The sequence below is a fragment of the Canis lupus genome, chromosome 27, assembly GCF_003254725.2.
Source record: "Canis lupus dingo isolate Sandy chromosome 27, ASM325472v2, whole genome shotgun sequence".
NCBI lineage: Eukaryota > Metazoa > Chordata > Mammalia > Carnivora > Canidae > Canis > Canis lupus.
In genome coordinates this window covers 41,208,292-41,233,636 of record NC_064269.1, presented here as the reverse complement: position 1 = coordinate 41,233,636, position 25,345 = coordinate 41,208,292, and the positions used below count along the sequence as shown (strand labels likewise).

Below are 25,345 nucleotides of genomic sequence, written 5' to 3'. Positions count from 1 at the left end.
CGTTAGAGATTTGGTTGCATCAACCTCTTACTGGACAAACCCCCTTTACCATTTCTGGGCCTTAGCTCATCCAAAGGGATCTCCTAAGGTTTCACTATCCTACTGTACCACAACACACTATTAACTCTGTCATAAAGATACTACTCATATAAGCTAGGATGCAACAGCTAGAGGACTGAGTCATCTAGCAGCCAAAACAGGCTCTACTAGGCACCTGGCTGGCTTATTCAGTAGAGCATACAACTCTTGACCTCAGAGTTGTAATTTCAAGCCCCATGTTAGGTGTAGACATTACTTTAAAGATAAAATCTTAAAAAAAAAATCCTCCCCATCCAGGTTCTGTATGTCTCTATTGTCTCTATGCAACTAACAACTGAAACTAACAGTGTGAAACTAAAAGAGTTGAATCTGACAGGTTTTTCATGGGATACCTAAAACCACGCCCATATATCATGGATGAAATCCAAAGTGGGGCTGATTTCCATATTTGCTGGCTATTCTGTAGAAGAGCCAATGAAATCACAAAATGGTAGAAGGCAATGTCCATTACAGAAATAACTTTTTGGCAAAAGACACTAGGATAGGAGATGGTTTGTTCAGCTAAACTTTGGTCTTAAAACTATCACCAGCTATCTATGACTTTGTCACTAACCTCTCAGACTGATTCTCAAAATACTAAGATTCCCAACTACTTCAAAAGGCTGATGGGATGATGAGTAAAACAATAGCTGAAAAGTTTTTTATGTTCCGAAGAAGTGTTACACAAGCTCAAAATATCTAACAGTTTCCAAATACATTAGTATCAATAGGCATACAAGTTCTCCTTTAGAAAAGGTAATGTTCCTCAAGAAGATTTAAACTTGAATTTTTATAGAGAGATTTCTGCATATGACACAAAGGATTTACTTCACTGTTTACAAATATATCAACTAATTCTCATCTTCAGAACTGTAGATTTTACTGTATCAATATACTAAAAACACACAACTATTAGGGAAAAAAAACATACCTGCAAAGTCTATCTTGTAGCTGAATTTGGAAGTAGTAAAAGAAATCGAGCCACAAGGGTTTGTTTTGAAGCTTTTTTCGATATCTTCACTGCTAACTGAACACTGAATGTTGGTATCCGGCTTTAAGACAAACCAGAGAGTTTCATTTACCAGCTGTTCACATCAATGGCCTGGCCACAGAGGCAGTTCTGTGGTCACAGATACAGAGCATGGAGCGACAAGGGGAACTGACGGATGGCCTGTTCTAGTTCCCACACACAAGCAGAATCACAGCTAAGCCAGTGTGTGCAGAACGGTGTCAGGATTTCCAGCAGACACTCCAGCAACTGCTTAGAATCCCTCTTTCCAAGTTGTGACAATTTTTACAAATGATTACAATAATTGCTATTTCCTCACTGGCTCAAATTAAATCTTCTGTTAAGGAGGCTTGGGAGTAAAAGAAGACCACAGGCTTTTGAGTATGGGTTCAAATTCACACTAGCTGTTAATGTGACTCTGGACGGATCCCAAGAACTTTTCTGCGTTTTAGTCTCTTTGACTGTGAGACAGAGTATTACCATCTGTGTCAGAACTGCTGGAAGGCTAGAGTAGAAAAGGTACCTGCAACATCTAACATAATACCTGGCGGACACAAGGTGCTTAATATGGGCTTGCTCTCTTCCCCTTCTCCTTATCCACCAAACGGAACTTGGAGTTGCTTGGCCGTACTGACACTATGCAACCCAGTCACACTCACCCTCTGTGTGTGCAGTGAACGCGCACTGCTTCTTCTAAATACATGATTGAGAAAACCTGGGGAAAGGAAAAGGAAAAGGACTAGAAGGATTTCTCACTTTTCTTTTAGTCAAGCTATCTGATGTCCTTCAGGGTCTGCACTGGTATGCTTGTGCGGCAGCAAGGTGGCGCTAAGTGGACCTGAAACCCTTCTGGTACGTTCTGGAGAGGAGATACCTGAAACATGTGCCACTTCCCGCACTCGGCCAGATAAAACCAGCCCCACTGCGTGTCCGACGTGTCCATCTCGTCCATCTCTCTATCAGTCCTCTTGGGTAGGAATTCCTCTGCTTTCTGAAATGTCTCCTGAAAAGGCCAGGAAGAGGCAGAGGAAGAAATGCTTTTCTTAATAACTGATGTACTTTCTACACATCATTTTTCTGCCTACAAAGAGCTATATTCCAAGTGTCCTTCCCAGAGTAACCCCTTAAAAATACCATCCTCTTTGGCATATTGACTCTGAAGAGAAACATTTACAATGGCTGGATATCACTGCTTAACAAATAAGACAAATAATAATACACTCAGGTAAGATATATCAATGCCCATTCAACCATTTAAATAAGCTCTGTCAATATCTACAAGCACTCAAGATTTTCAATATACTGCCAAGAAATTTGTCTTATCATATGTTCACACATTTGGTCAAAAGAATCCATCCTATCACAACTAGTTATGACCAAATACACCTGAGATTTCTTTTAAACCCTCATTATTTCATTTAATGGCATGGAAAGATGTTTATAATCTACAGTGTTGAGTACAAAAGGTTACAATAAATAGAATTAGTACGATCCAATTCTAATAAAAATTCACTTATTTTTACCCACACAAATGTATGTGTATATACATGTATTATGTGTATATGTACACACACACAGAGATAAAAAGTCTAGATGGATATACAATAATTTATCATAGTTTTCTCTAAGTGTGAGGATAAGAATAGTAATTGTAGTAACTTTTATCCGGCTCTTACAATGTGCCAGATGCTAAGTACTATACAGATAATAACTCATTTAGGATTCACGACAACCCAGTAAGATAGGTATTATTATCCCAAATTTATTAATGAGGAAACTGGAGCACAGAGAGATCATAGAATAGGGAAGCCAGGATTCAAACTCAGGCAGTCTGGATCCAGGGTTTATGCACGTAACCACCATACTGCACTGCCTTATACTTCATTGTCAACGATTTTACAATCTTCTCTATTTCAAGGAACTCATGTCCACACTATCTTTGAAAAGTTTTAAACATTCTTGAGTGGAGATTGTGATGAAAGAGGGTCACCAGAAAAGGGGCAGTGAGGTTAGTCAAAGAAGATTAACTTTATCTCGAATGTGTCCTCATTCCTTGAGGGTTTTTAAATAAATTTGCACAACTGAAAAATGAAAACAGCCTCTGTGCAAAAAGAACATTCTAGATAAAGCTAGACACGTTTTTTACCAACCCTTCCATTTCTGGTATCTTCTCACCTTCCTTCTCCAGGGTTAACAAATTCTATCATTTACCCTGTCTTTCTGATGTGCATGTGTGTGTGTGTGTGTGTGTAATCATATACACACATACATACGTATATACTTATTGGTGATATGTTAAAATTTTTAATTCCTACATCTTTGAATTTTTTTTACAAAAAATATGGACTACTTGAGTAATTTGGAAAATATTTGTTTTAAATTTCATTTAAAATGGTCCATCCTGGATAAAGAAGATGTGGTCTATGTATACAATGGAATATTACTCAGCCATTAGAAACGACAAATACCCACCATTTGCTTCGACGTGGATGGAACTGGATGTTGAGTGAAATAAGTCAATCGGAGAAGGACAAACATTATATGGTCTCATTCATTTGGGGAATATAAAAAATAGTGAAAGGGAATAAAGAGGAAAGGAGAAAAAATGAATGGGTAATATCAGGGAGGGAGACAGAACATGAGAGACTCCTAACTCTGAGAAATGAACTAGGGGTGGTGGAAGGGGAGGTGGGCGGGGGGGTGGGAGTGACTGGGTGATGGGCACTGAGGAGGGCACTTGATGGGATGAGCATGGGGTGTTATTCTATATGTTGGCAAATTGAACACCAATAAAAAATAAATTTATTAAATAAATAAATAAATAAATAAATAAATAAATAAATAAATAAATAAAATAGTCCATCCTGTTTCCAGAAAGCTGTATAACCTGGAATAAGTTTCTAATTACCTCGTCGAGGCCACAGTTTCCTCTTCATGAAATAGAGAATAAAAGCTCCTTCCTCACTGGACCATTGTTAGAAATGAGTGAGATAATGCAGTAAAGTGCCAAGAACAGTACCTGAGCTCAATGAAGGGGGCTTGTTATTTTTTATTCATGTTTGGAAACTTCTCCAAGGACTGCTTTATGATTATTTTCTGGATTTTTCCTTCATGTTTTAAAGTTGACTGGCTGCTAAGAAATGAAAAATAGAAAACCCTAGTGTCAAGAGCTTCAGGTATAGGACCCACTATTTGCCTTATATCTTTTAATCAGAAAAATAAAGGCAATGATTTAAAATTTAAGATCAGTTGTCCAGGTTAACTATTCAAAACTCCTGCACTTCCTTCAATTATTGTTCACACTGTTGGCTATTTTACTGTGAGAAAGAAATAAAACAAGAGAGACCTAAATTTATTTTTTCTTTTGAAAATAACTCCCCAAATTTGGAAGGATTAGTTTAATATATGTGCTGCCAAAACGAGCACTGGAAGGATGAGTTTAAAGGTAATAGTTAAGATAAACATTTGGCTTATGAGTTCTACCTTTTCTCTACTGGAAAAGGGAAATGAAAACAAGAAAGAGGAAACAGATAATACCCTTTATACAGTATACATGCATCATGTGTGCTTTGCTATGTCACGCTGTCCCTAAGATCACACCTTTAGTCAGGTTACAAGTATAAGTGTTTTAAGTCCTTCCAAAACTGCCTGTCATAAGTAGCTCTGGGTGGGACCTAGGACAGACCCTCATCTTTATTCCTGTTTTGGAGAGGGCAGCACTATAGATAAACGCCATTGTATAGAACATTCCTAAAGCGCTTTACATTTTACAAAATTTTTTTGTCTTCTATAGCTATTCTAATGCTATTTCATTTAATGGCATGGGAAGATGTTTATAATCTACAGTGTTGAGTACAAAAGGGTATAATAAATAGAAACAGTATGATCCAATTCTAATAAAAATTCACCTATTTTACCCACACAAATGTATGTGCATGTACATGTATTATCTGTATATGTACACACACACAGAGATACAAAGTCTGGATTTTTATCTATAGCCCAATGTGCAGACGTCACTATCTTCCAATTAAAGTTAGGGGAAAAAAGCAGCACAGAAAATGCAATTATTTTGTCTAGAATCATAGAGTTAGCAGAGGAGCTAAGATGGCAGAGTAGTAGTAGGACCCTAGGCTTACCTCCTCCTTTAAACACAGTTAGATAAATTTCAAATCATTCTGAGCACCCAAGAAATCGATCTGATGGCTGAAAGAACAAACTGCACAACTAGGGGGAGAGAAGAGGGCACACTGTAGAGGGTAGGAAGTATGGAGACATTATTTGGAGGAGAAAAGGATCATGGAAGCTGCAGAAAGGAGAGAGCCTTGATCATAGAGAGAGGAGAGAGAGAATGGAGAAAGTGCACAGGGGATTGCACAAGGAAAACACTTCCCCAAAGCTACTGACTAGGAAAACGAGAGGGACTGATCATATAATTAGTTTTTATAACCAGTGGGGCCCAAAGACTGGAGTTTTAGAAGTCCATATTGTGGCCACTGTGGAGTCCAGCAGGTGCTGCAGTGCTCCTGTGGAGAAGGAGGGCTGAGGCCCAGGAGCAAATGTGATCTGAGGATCCCCTGGGATGCACTGGGAGAGATGGGTCCCTCATTCTTGGAGTGAATCTGGGAGGGGTGGCATGGCCTCTTAGGGGATAAAGGAGCCAGCAAGTGCCATTGCACTGCCCTGTTCGTTAGTATAGGGGCAGAGACACCTGCTGAGAGAAACTAGCCTGGATGCCAGCTTTTTGCTGCACTTTAAACTCCAAGCTCTTGCACATTCATACAACTGCCCTTCTGGGACAAACCAGCAGTAGCCACAGCATGGGGAGACCCACTCCCAGAGGACCAGCCCAGATCTGTGCCACACTGGGTCCCAAAGGTTTGTAGTTTTAAAACTTAGCTAGCCTGTCTGAGATAGAACACAAGTGCACTATACTGCTGGGTGGGCAGACAGACCAGACACAGACAGGGTGAAGGCAGGAATCTGAGAGACACCTGGGACACAGGAAGGGAGATTGTAGGCTTTTCTGGAAGGGCTTCCCAGACAGTTGCAGGCACAAATTTCCCTCCCATGGGACAAGGGAGAGGGCTGGCACCATTTCCCTCCCCCACCCCACAGCATAAACTAATCTTGCTAAGTAGCACAGCACCAACAGTGGTAGCCTAAACTGCTTGCACCAAACCCCACTCCCCTGCTCTCTCTAGGTGCTTCTTTACTAGGGCAAGTGTGCCTGAGTACCAGAACAGTGGGCCCCTCCCCCAGGAAGACCAGCACGAACACCCACAGCCACCAAGTCTCCTGATAATAGAGGGCTGCAAAGCTCTAGCTCTAGTGGAAATAGGATCTGGCCTCTTTTAACAAGCAGACTAGAGCATATCTAGTTAAAACTTGCCACACTCTGGCCAAGGCCCAAATACTGCTCACTGTAGGCAGAGCCTCTGCAGATGACTGGCCTGAAGGATAGAGCAGCCAAAACACAATAGCAGAGTGCACATGGCACACCCGGGGACATTCCCTAAAGTGCCAGGCCCTAGACACTATATGACCTCTTCTTCATAAAGCCATTACTCTGAGAACAGGAAACATAGCAGGCTTTCCTAACACATAGAAGACAGAGACCTAGATAAAATGTGAAGACGGAGGAATTCATCCCAAAAGAAAAACAAGAAAAGGTCATGGCCAGGGTGATCTAACTGAAATATTATTAGTAAATTTAAAACAACAATCATAAGGATACTAACTGGGCTAGAGAAAAGCATAGAAAACACCGGGGAGTCCCATACTGCAGAGATAAAAGACCTAAAACTAGTCAAGCTGAAATTTTATTTATTTATTTATTTATTTTTAGGCTGAAATTTTAAAATGCTACAACCAAGATGCAAAACTGATTGGGTGTAATGACTGCAAGGATAGAAGAAGCAGAGGAATGAATAAGTGATATAGAAGATAAAATTATGGAAAATAATGAAGCTGAAAAGAAGAGAGAAAGACAAATATTGGATTACATACGTAGACTAAGGGAACTCAGTGACTTCATAAAGCATAGTAACATTTGTATCACATGGGCCCAGAAGAAAAGAGGGAAAAGGGGGCAGAAGCTTTCTTTGAGTAAATTATAGCTAAAAACTTCCCTAATTTGGGGAAGGTAACAGATATCCAAATCCAGAGGCACAGAGAACTCCCATCAAAATCAACAAAAGCAGGCCAACACCAAGACATACTGTAAAACTTGCAAAATATAGAGATAAGGGGAAAAAATCATAACAGCAGCATGAGAAAAGAAATCCCTAACTTACAAGGGAAGACAAATAAGGTTAGCAGCAGACCTCTCCACAGAAACTTGGCAGGACAGAAAAAAGTGGCATGATATATTCAACGTGCTGAATGGGAAAAATATGCAGCTAAGAATACTCTATGAGGCAAGGCTGTCGTTCAGAATAGAAGGAAAGATAAAGAGTTTCTCAGACAAACAAAAACTAAAGGAGTTTGTGACCACCAAACCAGCCCTGCAAGAAACGTTAAGGGAACTCTTTGAGTAGGGGGGAAAAAAAGACCAAAAGCAACAAAGACTAGAAAGGAACAGAGAACATCACCAGAAACAACTTTACAGGTAATACAATGGCACTAAGTTTATATCTTTCAATATTCACTTTGATATAAATGGATTGTTCCAATCAAAAGACATAGGATGTTAGAATAGATTAAAAAAAATCAAGACCCATCTATATGCTGCCTATAAGAGACTCATTTTAGACCTAAAGACACCTGTAGATTGAAAGTGAGAGGATGGAGAACCATTTATTATGTTAATGGATGTCAAAAGAAAGTCAGAATAGCCATACTTATGTAAGACAAACTAGATTTTAAACCAAAGACTGTAACAAGAGATGAAGAAGGGCACTATACCATAATAAAGGGGTCTATCCAACAAGAAGATCTAACAATTATAAATACTTATGCTCCCAACTTGGGAGCCCCCCAATACATAAAACAATAAAAACATAAAGGAATTTATTTGGTAATAACACAGTAATAATAGGGGACTTTAAGACCCCACTTACAGCAATAGATAGAGCATCTAAGCAGAAGATCAACAAGGAAACAATGGCTTCGAATGACACACTGGACCAGATGGACTTGACAGACATATTCAGAACATTTCATCCTAAAGCAGCAGAGTACACATTCTTTTCAAGTGCATATGAGATATTCTCCAGAATAGATCACGTACTGGGTCACAAATCAGCCCTCAACAAGTACAAAAACACTGAGGTCATACCATGCTTATTTTCTGGCCACAATACTATGAAACTTGAAGTCAACCACAAGAAAAAATTTGGAAAGACCACAAATACAAGGAGGTTAAACAGCATGCTACTAAAGAATGAATTGGTCAACCAGAAATTCAAGAAGAAATAAAGGAAATACATGGCAACAAGTGAAAATGACAATACAGTGGTCCAAAACCTTTGGGATGTGGCAAAAGTGGTCAAAAGAGGAAAGTACAAAGCAATGCAGGCCTATCTCAAGAAGCAAGTAAAGTCTCAAATACACAACCTTACTTTATACCTAAAAGAGCTAGAAAAGGAACAGCAAATACAGCCTAAAGCCAGCAGAAGGGAAATAATAAAATTAGGGCAGAAATAATCAATATAGAAACAGTCAAACAAAAAACCCCCAGTAGAACAGATCAATGAAACCAGGAAACTTTCTTTGAATTAATAAAATTGTTAAACCCCTAGCCCAACTTATCAAAAAGAAAAGAGAAAGGACTGAAATAAATAAAATCATGAATGAGATATCATAACCAACACCACAGAAATACAATTATTAGAGAATATTATGAAAAATTATATGCCAACAAACTGGGCAATCTGGAAGAAATTATTTTCCTCTCCAATGGAAGGGCTATTCTGTATAATTAGGTTCAAATAGTAAGTCAAGTTTAAATTAATAACTTCAAAATACAATGGATCTAGATCAGAACACATTTATAGGCAATAAAAGGAATGTGTGCAAGTCATCTGTCTTGGAGTAGACAATTAGTAAATGCTAGCTGAATGAATTAGTTTAGCCACCATGCCAATTTTCACAGTTTTTAATTGGCAGGATTGATAACTGCACAGCACGCTATGAAGAAAAAAAGGTAGTATAAAGTGAAAAAGCATTTTGTAAATCTTCAAGTGCAGTGGGTATGCTGGTGGAATCTGTCTATAATGCTATCTGTTCCAAAGACAATATTTATGGAGCCTGGGAACAATCTGGATCATCAAATAGAAAGGCCATGTGAAAAATGAGTTTAAAGTCAAAATCCCAATCTACAGGAGAAAAATGATGTCACCTTCCAGATCAGTTAAAAGCTTTCCTTTTTTTGTAAGGTTTTATTTATTTATTCATGAGAGACGGAGAGAACAGAGACACAGGCAGAGGGAGAAGCAGGCTCCCTGCAGGAAGCCTGATGTGGGACTCAATCCCAGGACCCTGGGATCACAACCTGAGCCAAAAGCAGAGACTCAACCACTCAGTCACCCAGGTGCCCCAGTTAAAAGCTTTCTGATAATTTTCTTATAGTTAACAAAATATATTATGTTGTATAAATATAGTATCTTGAGAAAATTGTATTTGCTAATGAAAACTTCCTTGTCTCTATAGCAAGTATATCCAAAGCCTGCTGTTAAAAGCTTAAAAATGGTGGAATTTTTGGGATGACAGAGTAAGGAGCTCAGTGGGTGTTCTCCCCAGCAAAACTGCATTTTAATTGGTAAACATTACTTTTAAAAACAAAAACAAAGAAAAAACATGTAAAGTCTCTAGAAATTGTCCTAAGGGCATATAGCAAATGGAGAAACATTTATTCAAGAAAATCTACTAAATCTCAGAACAGGCAAGAGTCTGAGGCATTTGAGTTAAGATATATTCCATTACCTCCTTCCACCAGTACTTTGTTATAGAAGCTCTACCTCAGGAATGTGCTGAGAAGACAGGGGCTCCCTTTCCCTCCACCTCCTAGTCCTGGGCTAGTTTCATCCTGGAAGAGGGCAGGCTGCTGATGTTTCTCATCTTCAGCCTAGGAGTATAGGTGTATTCTGAGCAGGCAACAGAGGGGATTGACATCTTGGTTCTTCCACCCAGTCCCAGTTCATGTGGTGAAAACTCTACTCCAGGCCCAGTAGGTTAAGAATACTGATTCCCATTGCTACCATCCTAGTTTGCTCATAAGGTAGAAGTTCCATGCCAGGAGGAGTAAGTCAAGAAGATCAGAGGCTACCAACACCCCTTCCACCCAAAGTGCAGGTATCACTGTGGGAAAAGTCAGCTCCCACCCCCAGCCCCAAGTGTAGTAGTACAGAGGTTCTACTGAGGGGAAAAGACATGCCATAAGGACAAAGAGCTCCACATGTCTGAAAGGGACTGACTTTATTTGGAACAGAAAATAGAGAACCTCATGCCTAAAAGCATTATTGAAAAAACTGGAAATCTTGAGGAAAAACAACTAAAAGGCCCAAAGCTCTGATACAAGCAGAATAGTAGAGCATACAGAAATTTAATACAGAGAATCAGGGATAACCAAGAAAAGCCCTCCTGAGACTAAAGTTAACCATGAGTCAGGAAGGCTGTGTATAAGCACTAGGCTGTATCCACCCAGGAATGATCAGAGCAGGTCATGAGACAGACTTGAAAATACTTCCTAAGCTGTACATGGATGGATCAACACAGGGTGGAAGCCTCACCAGCACGAGGGGCTTAAACACAACCTCTGATCAAACACTGAACAACTGTCCTTTCACCACTTAACTTTACTTTTGTTTTTAAAATAAATAATCAGTTATTTATATGTTTGCGGGTCTACTTCTGGACTCTGTTCTGTTCTGTAATCATTTTCTCTATCTTGTTGCCAATACTACACTGTTTTTGATGATTGTAGTTTCACACTGAATCTTTAAATCAGGTAGTGTTAGCACTCCAAATTTGTTCTTCCTTATCAGAATTGCTTTGCTATACTAGGTCCTTTCAATTTTGATTGGGATGGCATAGTGATCAATTTAGAGATAATTGCCATTTCAACAATATTGAGTATTCCAGCTCATGAATGAGGCGTATATCTTGACTTATTTAGGTCTTTCTTAACTTTTTAAAGTAATGTTTTATAGTTTTCAGTGTATAGGTCTTCCACATCATTTATTCAAAATTCATGCCTAAGTATTCCATATTTCTGATATTATTATAAATGGAATTTCATTTAAAATTTCAATTTCTGATTGTTACTTGTATTTAGAAATACATTATTTTTTGTACATGGGTCCTGTATTCAGCAACCTTATTAAGCCCTCTTATTAGTTCTAGATTTTTGGACATTCCATCAGATTTTCTATATAGGCGTTTTATAGTCTTTCTTCTAGCATATAGATGCCTGCCATTTCTTTTTTAGGCCTTACTTTTCTTGTCTTATTACACTGATTATAATCTCAAGTACAATGTCAAATAAAGAGTGGGCATCATTTGTTTGTTCCTGATCTTAGTGAAAAAGTATTCAATCTTTCACTCTTGTTTGATATTAAATATAGGTATTTAGTAGATGCCCCTTATGTCAGAGGTCCCCACAATCATCCTCAGGCTCATAGAAGGATTCACAGGACTCAGAAGTTGTTCTACCCATGGTTACAGTTTATTACAGTAAAGTATACACAGTGAAATAAGCAAAGGGGGAAAAGCTCATGGAGTGGTCTAGAGGAAACCATGTATAAGCTTCCAAGTGTCCCCTCCCAGTGGAGTCACATAGAACACACTTAATTCATATGTGTGTGGCAAGTGCAAAGCACTGCCAACCAAGGATACTCACATGAGTCTAAGTGCTCAGGGTTTATGCTAGGAGTTACTCACATAAGCATATAGCACCCTATGTGACTGACCTTAGCTGCCGACATTCCAGACTTCCAGAGAGAAAGCAGGTGTTACCATAAATCTCACTGCCAGTGTAAACTATCTGGATAAACTGGTAGAGCATAGCTCAAGATGTCAGGCATGCAAATATACTCATTAGACAAACTAAGAGCTCAGTTCTCTGGGGCTAGGCAAAGGACAGTCAACGGAAACAGGTCTTTCTTGAGAACATACATAGTTTGAGCACCCTAGGCCTGCTGAGTTAGTCCTTTTCTGCCTATTGTTTATCAGGTGAGCAAGTTCCTTTCTACTCCTAGGCTGCTGAGAGTTTTTATCAGGGATACTGGATTTTGTCAAATGCTTTCCTGCATACATTGAAATGACCATACAGTTTTTCATTTTAGTTTGTTTTTATGGTGAATTACATTGATTGCTGTTCAAATATTAAACCAACCTTGCATTTTTAGGATAAATACCACTTGGCAATTATGTAATCTTCTTATAAGTTAGACTCAATTTGCTAAAATTTTGCTTAAAATTTTTGTATCTATGTTCATTAGAGATATTGGTCTATAGTTTCTTGTACAATCAAAGTTACATCTTTGATTGGTTTTGGTATCAGGATGTCGGCTTCATAGAATGAGTTGTGAAGTATAACTTTCTCTTCAACTTTCTGAAAGCTTGTGCAGAATTAGTATTGTTTCTTCCTTCAGTGTTAGAATTTACCAGGGAAACCATCTGCACCTGGAGTTTTCTTTGTGAGTAGGTCTTTTCTATAAATGTAAACTCTTTAACAGATTTGGGGTTATTCATTTATCTCCTCTTGAGGGAACTCTGGTAGTCTGCATCTTAGAATATGCCCATTTTGTCTAAGTTGCCATACTGATTGACACTGAATTGTCCATAAAGTTCCCTTATTACCTTTTAATGTCTGTAGTGATATTATGTTTTTCTTGCCAATATTGATAATTTGCCTTCTTTTCCCCCTGATCTCTTTGTCTAGAGGTTTATCAATTCTACTGATATTTCTCAAAAAAAGAAATCTCTGCTTTCATTGATTTTTCTGTTTTCACACACACACAAAAAATCTCTGCTTTCATTGATTTTTCTGTTTTCATTTCAATGATTTCCACTCTAAATTTTATTTCCTTGCTCCTGCTTGAGTTTAATTTGCTCTTCTTTTTCTAGTTTCTTAAGAAGGAAGCTGTAGTTCACTGATATGTGACATTTCATTTCCAAAATAGGCATTAAAGTAGCTATAAATTTCCCTTTAAGTACTGTTGTAGCAGCATACCACAAATTTGATATGTTGTCTTCACTTTCTCTTTGAATAATGGGTTAAAGTGTTTTTTACTTACCAAATGCTTGCAGGTTTCACAGATCTTTTACTGAATTCAAATTAAATTCCATTTTGATCAGATAGTATACTGTACATGAATTAAATTCTTTTAAATGTCCTGAGATTTATTTTATGACCTAGAAGATGGTCTTATGAAAGGTTCCCTGTGTAGTTGGGAAAAAAAAAAAGTGTATTCAGCTGTTGTTGAGTATAATAGTCTACAAATGTGAATTAGATCAAGTTAGCTGATAGTGTTGTTCAAGTTCTCTATATCCTTGCTTATGTATACCTATTTATTCTAGAAATTGAGAGAGGAGTATTAAAATCTCCAACTATAATGGATTCGTCTATTTCCCCTTACAGTTCTATTAGTTTTGCTTCATGTATTTTGAAGCTCTTATTATCAGATATATAAATGTTTAGGATTGTTACTGATTAACCATACTCTTTATCATAGGAAATGACATTCTTCATCCCTGATAATATAATTATCTCTGAAATCTTTAATATACCACTCAAGCTTTCTCTTGACTGGTGTACCAATCATAGCTCTCTTTCCATTTAGCATTATACTATTTGTATCTTATTTTCAAAGTGTGTTTCTTATAGACAACTTATAATCAGGTCTTTCTTTTTACTCATCTGACAATCTATGTTCCAATGGAAATGTCTGCAGCATTTACTTTGGTATGATTATTGATATGGTTAGGTTTAAGTTTATCATCTTGCTATTTGCTTTTGTTCCATGTGTCCTTTGTTCTCCTTTTCATCTTTTTCTAGCCTCCTTGGATTGAGCACTTTTAGGATTCCATTTTATCTCCATTGGTGGATTAACTATAACTCTTCCTCTACACACACCATTTTCATTTCAATTTCATCACTTCCCATTCACTCTAAAACCCATTCTAATTCAGTTTTTCTAGCTTCTGGCTCAATATCTCCCATCACCATCACAAACAAGCAAACAACAAACAACACTTGCTAGGACTTCTAAGGAGCTTCATGTTGCTAAGAGCATGTATGCTCTTTTATCAGTCCTCATCTTCTTTGACCACTCAGTAACATTCCACAGTTTATCCTCTGTCCTGAGTTACTCTTTTCTTGATTTCCATGAAATCATACTCTCTAGATTGTCTTGGATTTTTGGCCACAAGTTCTTGATCTCTTTTGCACCTTGATTTCTATGCAGCCTGTAACTTTTGGGCTCTGTGGGCTCAGTCCTAGCCCCTTTTCTTGTCTTTCTCAACATCTTTGAAACATGGTCCTCAAGAATTATGAAGTAGTTCATGGGCATTTTCAGAGGAAAAATTAAAGGAATTTGTTCATATGCATTTTGCAAAGTTGAAATATAAGAGTAATAATGATTTTCATGAAAACTTTAATTTCTTTAAAGTTACCAACTCACTATGTCATTATAATCAGTCTGTGTTGATCATTTCATATCAGCTAGTGCTCAGCAAATATAGTGGTGTACAACTAAGTAAATTTTCACATCATCTTCAAACAAAGCCTCAATTTACTTTGGTACAGAAGAGACCAAGACTAAAGAGGTATTCCTCAGTTAAAACAGGTAAAGGTCCTGACATCACTGAGAATTTGTCAGTCCAAATTTAATGCCCAATTTAATTGTGAAACAAAACAAGCTATTGACAAAACTTCTTTATTAAATGACCCTGTTGGAAGTCATATAGTATCAATGGCACATGTTATGAGAGAGCTGTTATTGTCACGTGAGTGTTTCAGCATATGTTTTGTCTTAAAATTGAACAAAGCTCTTTGTGGAGGAAACACAAATCAGTTCTTATAGTATATATACCCTGTAATGAGATAAAAGTACACAACTTTTTGTTTTTCTTATCAGTGAAAACTCACAGCACAAGGGAAGACAGTTTTCACTTAGATGGTGATACTTTCCTGAGCTGTGACATGGATTGGAAAAGGTGCGACCTACTCAGAATTGACAGACATCAATTGTTATACTATACAATTGATGAGCTATACAAACAGCAAGAAAAGGTGTTGCTCCAACACTAAAAGGTGTTTTAAACACATGGAACAGTTAGAAGTCAACAATATGCCTCCTAATTGTAATTGAATGTTGAAGGAAATAATGAAAATTAAGTATCAGCAAATCTTGACAACTCAATATGTGCTCTTGAATGTGTGGAAAGAAATGGCAGTGTTTGCAAAATTACCCTTCCTACTCGAGTTTAAAGCATGTCAAGGAAAAAAAAGTGCTGACAAGAGTTTCCAAAAGGACAGATGAGATAAAAATATTTCTTTATGATGCTGATAATACTAATAGCCATTCTTGATTTCCAGAGGCCTACTTAAATATATAGCTAAAATACACTCAGCATCTGAAATAACCTGAATCTATTATTTCAAAGCCAAAATATCCCAATTTTTAATGAGGAGAATAAGATGTCAGATTTTTCAGTCACAAAACCATGCAACAAATGGTTCGATTGCTAGGGTATGATTCCTTCCCAGAATCTGATGGCTTTCTTCACTCATCAGAGAGTGAGACTGATTTTATTATTGTGGATATATAAAGAACACATCCAAATATTACAACAATACATGAACTGATACTTTCCAGAGACTGAAGTAATCAAAGAAGGACTAAGAATACATTTGCTGCTGTCTTCCAAACGTTCAGGCTGGTTGAAACATTCATCCCTACAGTTACTTAATCTTTTAAGTGTGTCGATTTGGCAATTGATCAAACACTAGGAACAGTCTTCAGGGAGAAATTTTCTCATACTTTCTCAATATGTATTTGATCTTGGCATTCCAAAAAAAATCTGAAAGAACCAGTAAACACCAGTTGCAAATCTTGACAATCTATAATTACAGCATGGAATTTCCTAATTTAGTAGAAATACAGGGTAAATAAAAAAATCAGAGTATCTGGATCTAATCTATAGCTCTACCTATCTGTCAACAAGTTAGATACATACTTTGTAAGAAGCTACAAAAATATATTTTTCAATAATAAAAACATTAATTTTTTAAATAATACTTTCTTGTTTAAAATTGGTGATCATTGGGATGCCTGGGTCACTCAGCGGTTGGGCATCTGCCTTCGGCCCAGGGCATAATCCTGGAGTCTCAGGACTGAGTCCCACATCGGGCTCCTGTGTGGAGCCTTCTTCTCCTTCTGCCTATGTCTCTGCCTCTTTCTTTCTGTGTCTTCCATGAATAAATAAATAAAAATCTTTTTAAAAAATAAAATAAAATTGGTGATCATGGAGCATGGGTACTGAAAGTTTAGGAAATATTGTCCCAGGGGAGCTCACTTCATGCCATGATTTTAAAAGCCATCTAGACAGACTAAGGGCAAAATTGCCACTTCTAGCCCAGTCTTCCCCTCTGAGCTCCAGACTCACCTACCCAATTGCTTCTTTGACTTTATTGCTTGAATGCCTCACCGGTGCACTAAACCCCAAACCAAACTCTTGATCTCTGCCATATCTTCCCCTTTCCAAGTCTCCCCATCTCCACGAAAAAAATTCATTCCTCCCAACTGCCTGTGCCAGAAACCTAGCATTCTTTATCCAAAGTACAGTCTGAAGTGATCCACTTCTATGTCTCTCTCCCTGCTATCATTGATTTAGTCCAGATCACCTTCATCTTCACCCTGGAGTACACTATAGCTCCCTAAGTGGTCTTACAGCCTTTCTGATGGCCCTCTGTATTAGTTTTCAATTGCTGCTGAAACAAATAACCACATACTTCATGGCTTTGAGCAACACAAATTAATTATCTTACACTTCTGCTGAAGTCTGACATGGAACTCACTAGGCTAAAATTGCCATGAGCTTGATTCTCTTCTGAAGGCTATAGGGGTGAATCTTGTTGGCCTTTCCAACTTTTAAAAGCTACCCACACAGGGCATGGGGGTGGCTCAGTGGCTGAATGTTTGCCTTTGGCTCAGGTCATGATCCTGGGGTCCCACATTGGGCTCCCCAGAGGGAGTCTGCTTCTCCCTCTACCTGTGTCTCTGTGTCTCTCATGAATGGATAAATAAAATATTTAAAAAGTAAAAGCTACCCACATTCCTTGCCTTGTAGCCACCTTAGTCTCCAAAGCCAGCAAAGTTGACTATTCTTCCATAGCAACATCTTTCTCAGACTCACTTCTTTTGTCTCCTTCTGCTTTTTAAGGATGTTTGTGATTACACTGGGCCCACCTAGATAATCCAAAACAATCTCCCAATCAAAAGGTCAGTCTTAATTTCCCTTTGCTATGTAATTTAAGATATTCACAGTTTCTGGGGATTAGGATGTGGGTATCTTTGGGAGGCCATTATTCTGCATATCACACTCCTTAGTAAGTAACTCATATTCCACACAACAGCCAGAATGATCTTTTTAAAAACATAGATCTGTTCCTTCCCCTTCCTATATAAAATCCTCCAATGGCTTCCCACTCTTCTAAGAATGAAGTTCAAAATCCTAAACATGTGCCACAGAGTCACGCTTGGCTAGTTCCTGCCTACCTCCTGGCCTCATATCTTGGTTCACTGGGTTTCAGCCACACACAGCTTCTCTCTGCCTCAAACACAAAGCTCCTTTCTGCCTCGGGGTCTCTGCTCACTATTTCTGTGTCTGAATAGCCCTACTCGCCTCCCATCCAACCTTTACTGGATCAATCGATGAAAAAGTGGCTTTCACAGTGTGGACTTACCTGATCTCCCAGCCTAATATTAGCTCCCCCTATCATACAGTGCCATTGTTCTCTCTCTCTCTCTCTCTCTCCCTCCCTCCCTCCCTCCCTCCTCTTTTTTAGAGCTTTTACTGCAATTGCATTTAAATGTTATTTGTGTAATTACTGGCTTACTCTCTGCCTCCCTGCACTAGGCTGCAAGCTGGTAAGGGCTGGGACCTGGTCTGTTTCGTTCACCACTGTAAATGCTGAGGCTTGGAACTGACTGGCTTATGGTAGGTGCTCAATAAATAGATGGGTGCTATCAGATATTATTTCAAAAGCAAATCCAACTCCTCGAGGGTGAGCTGCATAAGTAACAAACCTCAACACTCTGTTTGAGGATTTTGGACCAGGTGCGTCATACTCAGCACTTCACCTCACCCCAAATTTCAAACCTGTTACAAAAGTCTGCCTCCAGCCTGTATCACAATTCTGATACTCCAAAAACCATTAGACTCATTGTCTTGGCCTTGTGCTGTATCTGCTATGCCAACCCTGGGGAGGCCAGGTCATTTCCCTATTGCTGCCCATGCAATAGGCATGCGCTGCACCACTAGAAAAAAAGTTCTCAAAATATGGAAGTTGTTGTTACAAAAAGGTCATGATTTTCTGCAGCTCAGTAATCTTTCTGTCCCTGTGACTTTCCTCATAGGCTCTTCTCTACCTACTTTAAGTCTTATATCCTAAGTCAGACTGGAAAAAGTACGTGTTCTAGAGCTAGAAAGTCCTAGATTTAAAACTTGGTTCTGTCCTCATTCAGAAAGGTCACCAAACTTTAAAACTTAGTTAGTATCATCCCTAAAAAAGGGAGGATAATAATTTATTAATTCCTTCTTCACGCAGGCATCAGATAACCTCAGTGTGGGCACGTTTGCTTAGCATCGTCTCAGCCACCAAACACTGGCACATCACACTATTCACTCAGCTTAACTCAATCCACTACTAGAACAATTAGAAAGAATGCCAAGATACAGGTATCCGTATATGAACCCATGATGAAATGTTGATCTAGGAAGACAGCTTCATAGACACTGTGTTCACTACAGAACTTTCGTTTCCAGGAACAAATCCTACCTCCATCCTCCCCCATGCCCAAGACACACTGCCTGACTCAGAAGAGATATTACACAGATATTAGTTACCACCACCCATAACTCCTCCATCCCCTCTCTCTGAAAATGCCCATACTAAGACTTTACTCATCAGATATGCACTTTCTCCATTTCGCTCCTTTATCCAAACTGTACCTGCCATTCTCTTTCACCTTTGTGGTCTGTGGTCATTTTGCTTATTTGCCCTTCCCAAAGGACCACTTCTATAAGTTCAACACCTAGCTCAGATTTAACTTATGTTAGTAAACCTTCCCAGTCCTCCAATATCCTCTGGTATCACTTCTGCTCCCCAAACTATATTGCAAGACCCCTAAGGAGCAGACTCTGACTTGATCCATGTTTGTAATGCCCCTCCCCAGTGTCTAGAATGTTTAATATGTGGTAGATACTTAGTAAATAGTTGTTGAGAGGGTGAAGTAATGAGTCAATGATTGGCTTCTCTGGTAATCCAATTTGGGACTAGCAGAGAGACAATCAGTAGAGGTGTCTGTCACCTGGCTCAGGAATAGGGTTAAGACTGAAAAGGTACGTTTGATAGGCATATTCACTACAGTAGTATTTGAAGTCTTGGAGTTCACCAAAAAAAAGGATGTGCTAAGAAAAAACAAAGGTTAACACTACAACATTTCAAGGGTAAAAGAAGGCAGTGTAGTTAAGATGATGATTCAAAGATAAATCATAGGGCAGCTCAGGTGGCTCAGTGGTTTAGCGCCGCCTTCAGCCCAGGGCCTGATCCTGGAGACCCAGGATCGAGTCCCACGTCAGGCTCCTGCATGGAGCCTACTTCTCCCTCTGTGTCTCTGCCTCTGTGTGTGTGTGTGTGTGTCTCTCATAAATAAATAAAATCTTTTTAAAAAAAAACAAAGATAAATCATAGAAAGGAGAAAAAAATCCAAAGCAATACAGTCCCAGGGGAGAAAAAGAAGAGAGTCCTGAAAAACACCTCTCGTGCATTAATGTTGCAGAAAGACAAGAGATTGGAAGTATAAAGTTCGCTACTATATGTGTTGATTCAAAAGTTCTTGATGAGCTCCTGGCAAGTAAAGTGTTAGGGGCAGAGTTGGGGCTGGAGGGGCAGAGGTATGAAAAAGAATGAAAAAAAGTCTAAGGCTGTTCTTTCAAGAAGCTTGACAGAAAAAGGAGAGATAAGAATCATAGTGCCTACTGAGTCTGGAAGCAACTGTGAATATAAAATAACAGAAAAAGATGGCTCAGCAGGTAAATCACTGCACTAATACACAAATGTTACCACTGCTGTCACCCGGCAACAGAATACAGTAAAATAGGACACGGATAATCATATATTCCTGTTGTCTACTCACCTGTGTGATCCTGAGAAAATAATTTTCCCCTCCCTTAGCTAACTCATCAGATTCTTTTAATAGTATGAGTTCATATGTGGGAAGGAATTAGGGAAGAGTTCATCATTGAAAGTAAGGTTGTAATACTGTGACACATCGGTCTGTAATCTTACAGATGTTTGTCATTTTCGATTTCCTTCATCAGTGAGACAAAGAGAAACTGAAACTCTCTGATATTTAATAGTGACTACTTACTCCACTCCCAGCAAAGAGGAATAAGACAAGTGACACAAGAGGGTAGAGAAAGGCAGGATAAAGTCACAGTATACACAGTTAAGGCAGTGTTGGCAATTCCTTTCTACAGATTTTTGCACCTTTTTTTAATGGGGGTACATAAGTCAGGGCTCCCTCCCTCAGATGGATGGAGAACTGCCGAGAGCTCTTATCAGAACTGAGTGTGCCTGCCGCTTCTGCCAATCAGATCTGCCTTGGCACGGACATTATGCTTGCCTCAAGGTGCCTGGTCAGTGAAAAGCTTGACTAGATATCACTGACCACATGACTGTCTTGAAAGATAAAATTTTGTACTGAGACAAAGTTTATAACTCTTTGGTTATCCTGTTTTAGGTTTCTCCCGCAAGGAAATGTTGCAAGCTCAGTGGTGGTTTTCCAAACTCAAACCATGCAATATAGACTTTTCCTTTTCTGTATCACTTGGAAGGGGCAGCTGCGTCTGAGTATTACGATGGCCCATATCAGCATAACATTTTCCTAAAGCCACTTGTGAGTAGAATACAGTATCATACAGAAGGTATATTTGCAATAAGAGATATATCTGCAGCTCATAGGTGGTATATTAAGGCCATAGATGTCACCAAAAATACACAGGGAGAAACCAGGCAGAAGTCTTCAATTCAAGCAGCTCACAGGGCCTTCCTTCACAAAGTAGAATTTATTATCTCACTCAATGGTAAGAAATGGCAAACAATTTCAGTTGATGGGTAATGCAAATGTTATCTGCATTTATCTTCAGGATACATTGTGGTTGGTTGGTTTGTTTTAAATTCCTAAGTGTCTGGCTTAGGGTAACATTAAAACTAATTTTCATTCCATGAACACAGCTGGACAAACTGTCCAGATGCCCATCCACCAATATAAACTAACAAATTACCAGAGAAACACAAAGAGAGAATGCTGACTGTATTTTTAAAAACTGAACTGTCCTTATTGGTAGGATTGATATGTTCATAGGAAGGAAACCAGTGTCAGTAAGGAAACCCCGTAGCATTAAGACATATTAGGGTAGCACAGTAAGGGTAAGGGTCGAAAGAACAATGTGGGATTACATGTGGAAGGTTCACCACTATCAACAAAAGTCTGTTTGCTCTAGTGAAATCAAGCAAAATTGTTAGGGTGCCGACAGAAGCAGCAGCAGCATTCCTTACAAAGAAATGAGATGATGCTATAATAAACCAAATGCATGAGATACTCACTAACATCTTCATAATCCTCACAAACGTACAAATGACCCCACAGTGAGCGCTAATGTATAAGTGATGGAGGAGGGAGAATGAACAGTAGGAGCAAAGGACTGTCTCCAGTACTAATCCAGTCCCCTTTGCTAACTCAACAAATATTTACCGAGAGCCTCCTAAGTGCCAGGCTCTCTACTCTAGCCTGAAGATACCAAGTAAACAAAACAGGCGACAAAGGCCCTGCCCACGGGGAGCTTACAATATAGTGAAGAATTTTTTTTTTTGAAATACGTGCCTTTGAGCAAGACATCACCTAGGTGACTAAAAAATCTGTTATGGAGAAACCAAGACAAAAGGGACTGCTAATAAAGACTGAAAACACACACAGCAGATGCACATATGTACATACACACATACACGTACGATGCTACAAAACCAAGATTGCTGATGACAGTGAAACCATCCAAAAGCAGGAAGCCCATCCTCATGATTCTAAGTTACTTTTGCTGACATCAAATACCAGCAATCACTTTCCTCTGATGTGGCCTGATAGTGCGGGATTATAGGTAGGAACAAAACAAAAAACAAAAAAAACTTCGATGATGAGCAGTTACACAAAGACTGGGATGCCACCACCCTGTGTAAGCAACAAAGGCAAACCAACAGACTAGTTTCTGCCGGACAAAAACCTAAAACGTAACAGAATTCACTGACAGACTCTCCCAGTCTTCCGGAACTATATTCCAGAAGTGGGGGGGGGGGGGGGGGGCGGGGCGGGGCGGGGGGCGTCAGTGCTGACCGCAGCAAAAGAGCGTCTCAGGCATGAACACGAACCGGGGCAGTTATCTCGGCCTGGGCCTGCGGGCAGCTCACAGACTCGGCCCAACAACTCGCAGGGAGGGGCTCTGCCATCACCCCAGTCAAGGCCTGAGGTGGCACCTGCCCTGGCTCTGGGCACTTCCCCCCTAGCGAGAGCTTCACAGTCCGTGGATGCATAAAAGCAAAGCCGACCAAGACGCAGGCAGGCTCGGTGCAAACACCGGAGTCAAACAAGAGGGGAAGGGACGGGGTGGGGTGTGCAGCCGAAAGGTCCAGGTCATCAGTTCTGTCCACTGGAAGAAAAGAACACCTAAGCAGGCCACCGTCGAGAGGTCGGAGCGCACCCCCGGCCCCCGCGTCTGGAGGGAAGGTGGTCCGTCCACTGAAGGGCTGTGAGAAGGGAAAGGGAAGGACGGCGCCCCCGAGGCCCACGCCGGACACCGGCCTCCAGATGCAGGAGGCGCCGGCAGGTGCAGCTGAGGCCAGGGAGAGGGGCGACCGCCAAGCCCCGCAACTCCGACGAGGAAGCAAAACACAAAGGCGGAGAAACCACAGCGACTCAAATAAATCACAGAGGGCTCTAAGCGCCGGGGAGCCCGCGGGGCCATCTGCGCCGCTCGAGAGCCAGGGGCTGTCGGAGACCCGAGGGCCAGGATCTTCGCGGCCCCGGAACTCAACACCCGGCCCGAAGCGGGTGAGGGGGAGCAGTTCCCGGGAACCCCCTCCCGCCCTCTCCCCTATACCCCGCCCATTGGGTCCGCCCCGTCCCGCCCGGCTACTCACCGGATTCGCTTCCCACATAACGGTGGCGAAATCGAGCGGAGAGAGCCTGGGGGAAGGGGCTAGCCGCGGGGTCGGGGTGTTGGGTTTTTTCCGAGGGCCCCGGGGTGCGGAGGGATGGAGAGGCAACCTCTACGCAGGCCGTCCTTCTACCCCGCCCCGTGACAAGCCAGCGTCTTCGGACCACCGACCCTCCCGACTTCCGCCCGAGGCCGGCCAACCAGCGCTGGCCCCGCCCCGCCCCGGAAGCTCGTCCTGCCGCAGCCGCGGCCTTCCGGGCCGGTGGGCGGGGCTTGTGCTGCCGGGGCCGTCGGGGGACCGAAGGGGCTCGTCCTCCCGCCGCCCTCCGGGTGGTCTCTCCCCGCCAAGCGGTCCTCGAGCCCCGCTGCAGTTCCTCCGGTGTTCCCCGATCCGGGTAGCGGCCAGGAGTCCCACGGGCCCAGGGATTCATGTCCGCGGGGCTTGGGGACAAACCTCCCAACCTCCCAATTCTAAATCTCGTCTCTGCATCTCTGCGTCTCTCGTGAATAAATAAGTGAAATCTTTTTAAAAACCTATGGAATACAGGGATGCTTGGGTAGCTCGGTAGGTTAAGCGTCTGCCTTGGGCTGACGTCATCATCCTAAGGTCCCGGTGTCACATTCTGAGTTAGGCTCCCTGCTCAGCCAGGAGCCTGCTCCTCCCTCGGCCTGCGTCTCTGCCTCTCTCTATCTCTGTCTGTGCCTCTCATGAATAAATAAATAAAATCTCAAAAAAAAAAAAGAAAGAAAAAGAAAAAGAAGAAAACCAACCACAGTATCTGGCGTGCAGTAAGAACTCAATAAGCGACAATTACTTCCCAGCCCCCGAGGCGGGCTGTGGAGCACAGGACCTACCCGCAGTCCATGCCCTCATGGAGCTTAGAGTCTAGGGGAGAAAAAGCAAAAAAACAAGTAATAGAGATAAATAAAAAGGTGCAGTAGGGTTTGTAGGTAGCATGGCAAGTACAGGGTTTTATGAGACTATGTTCATCTGGGACAGGGTGTCTGCTTTCCTGTCGTCCCTCTACAGAGCTTAGGCTAAGACCTCAAGGACGTACTTATTGGAGTTACTTGGATAAAGAGCTCTTTATCTTTATCAAGTAACTCCCAAGAAATGGGGAGAATCTTCTAGGCAAAGGAATAGAATCTACTCAGGGGAAAGGAAAAGGAAACTGTCATATATCTTTCTGAGCTTTTCTATAGCTGCACACATTTTTAAAAATGATCAAGGAATTCCTGCAGATTTAGAACCTGATTCTTTCACTTAATATCATAGGGACAGGGATGCCTGCGTACCTCAGTGGTTGAGCGTCTGCCTCTGGCTCAGGTCGCGATCCTGGGGTCCAGGGATCCAGTCCTGCATCAAGCTCCTTGCATGGAGCCTGCTTCTCCCTCTGCCTGCGTCTCTGCCCCTCTCTCTCTCTCTGTGTGTCTCTCATGAGTAAATAAATAAAATCTTAAAGAATATATATCATATGGATAGCCTTCACTCCGATACATAAAAAGTAGACTCATGGCATCCCATGATTTGTATGTGAATCACACACACACATTTGAAATAATCCGTTGTGATAGATACTTAGGTGGTTTTCAATTTTTTATTATTCTGTGAACATTCTTGTACAGACATTTCTGTACATTTACCTCCTTGGAATTAATTATTATAAATGGAATTGTTCGGAGGCACTTGGGGTGGCTCAGTTGGTGAAGCATCTGATGCTTTCACCTCAGGCCATGGTGTCAGGGTCCTGAGATAGAGCCCTGCGTGGGGCTCTGCGCTCAGTGGGGAGTCTGCTTGTCCCTCTCCCTCCCCTTCAG

The 25,345-nt window shown here is 40.7% G+C and overlaps 1 protein-coding gene across 3 annotated transcripts in view; it reads right to left on the bottom strand.

The window, feature by feature from the left end:
- The window catches only part of PARP11 (poly(ADP-ribose) polymerase family member 11), a 46,642-nt gene extending 22,912 nt beyond the window's left edge, over window positions 1–23,730 (bottom strand). The window contains exons 1-4 of one of the 3 annotated variants that reach the window (XM_025461869.3): window positions 23,511–23,730; window positions 4,107–4,220; window positions 1,962–2,090; window positions 1,010–1,130 (exon numbers count right to left, since the gene is read on the bottom strand). In XM_025461869.3, the coding sequence (XP_025317654.1) occupies window positions 1,010–1,130; window positions 1,962–2,039 (199 nt within the window). In that variant the 5' untranslated portion in view covers window positions 2,040–2,090; window positions 4,107–4,220; window positions 23,511–23,730. The remainder of the gene's footprint in view (window positions 1–1,009; window positions 1,131–1,961; window positions 2,091–4,106; window positions 4,221–23,510) is intronic. The other 2 variants (XM_025461870.3, XM_025461867.3) reach the window with 2 other exon arrangements.
- Between the last annotated feature and the right edge of the window lie 1,615 nt (window positions 23,731–25,345).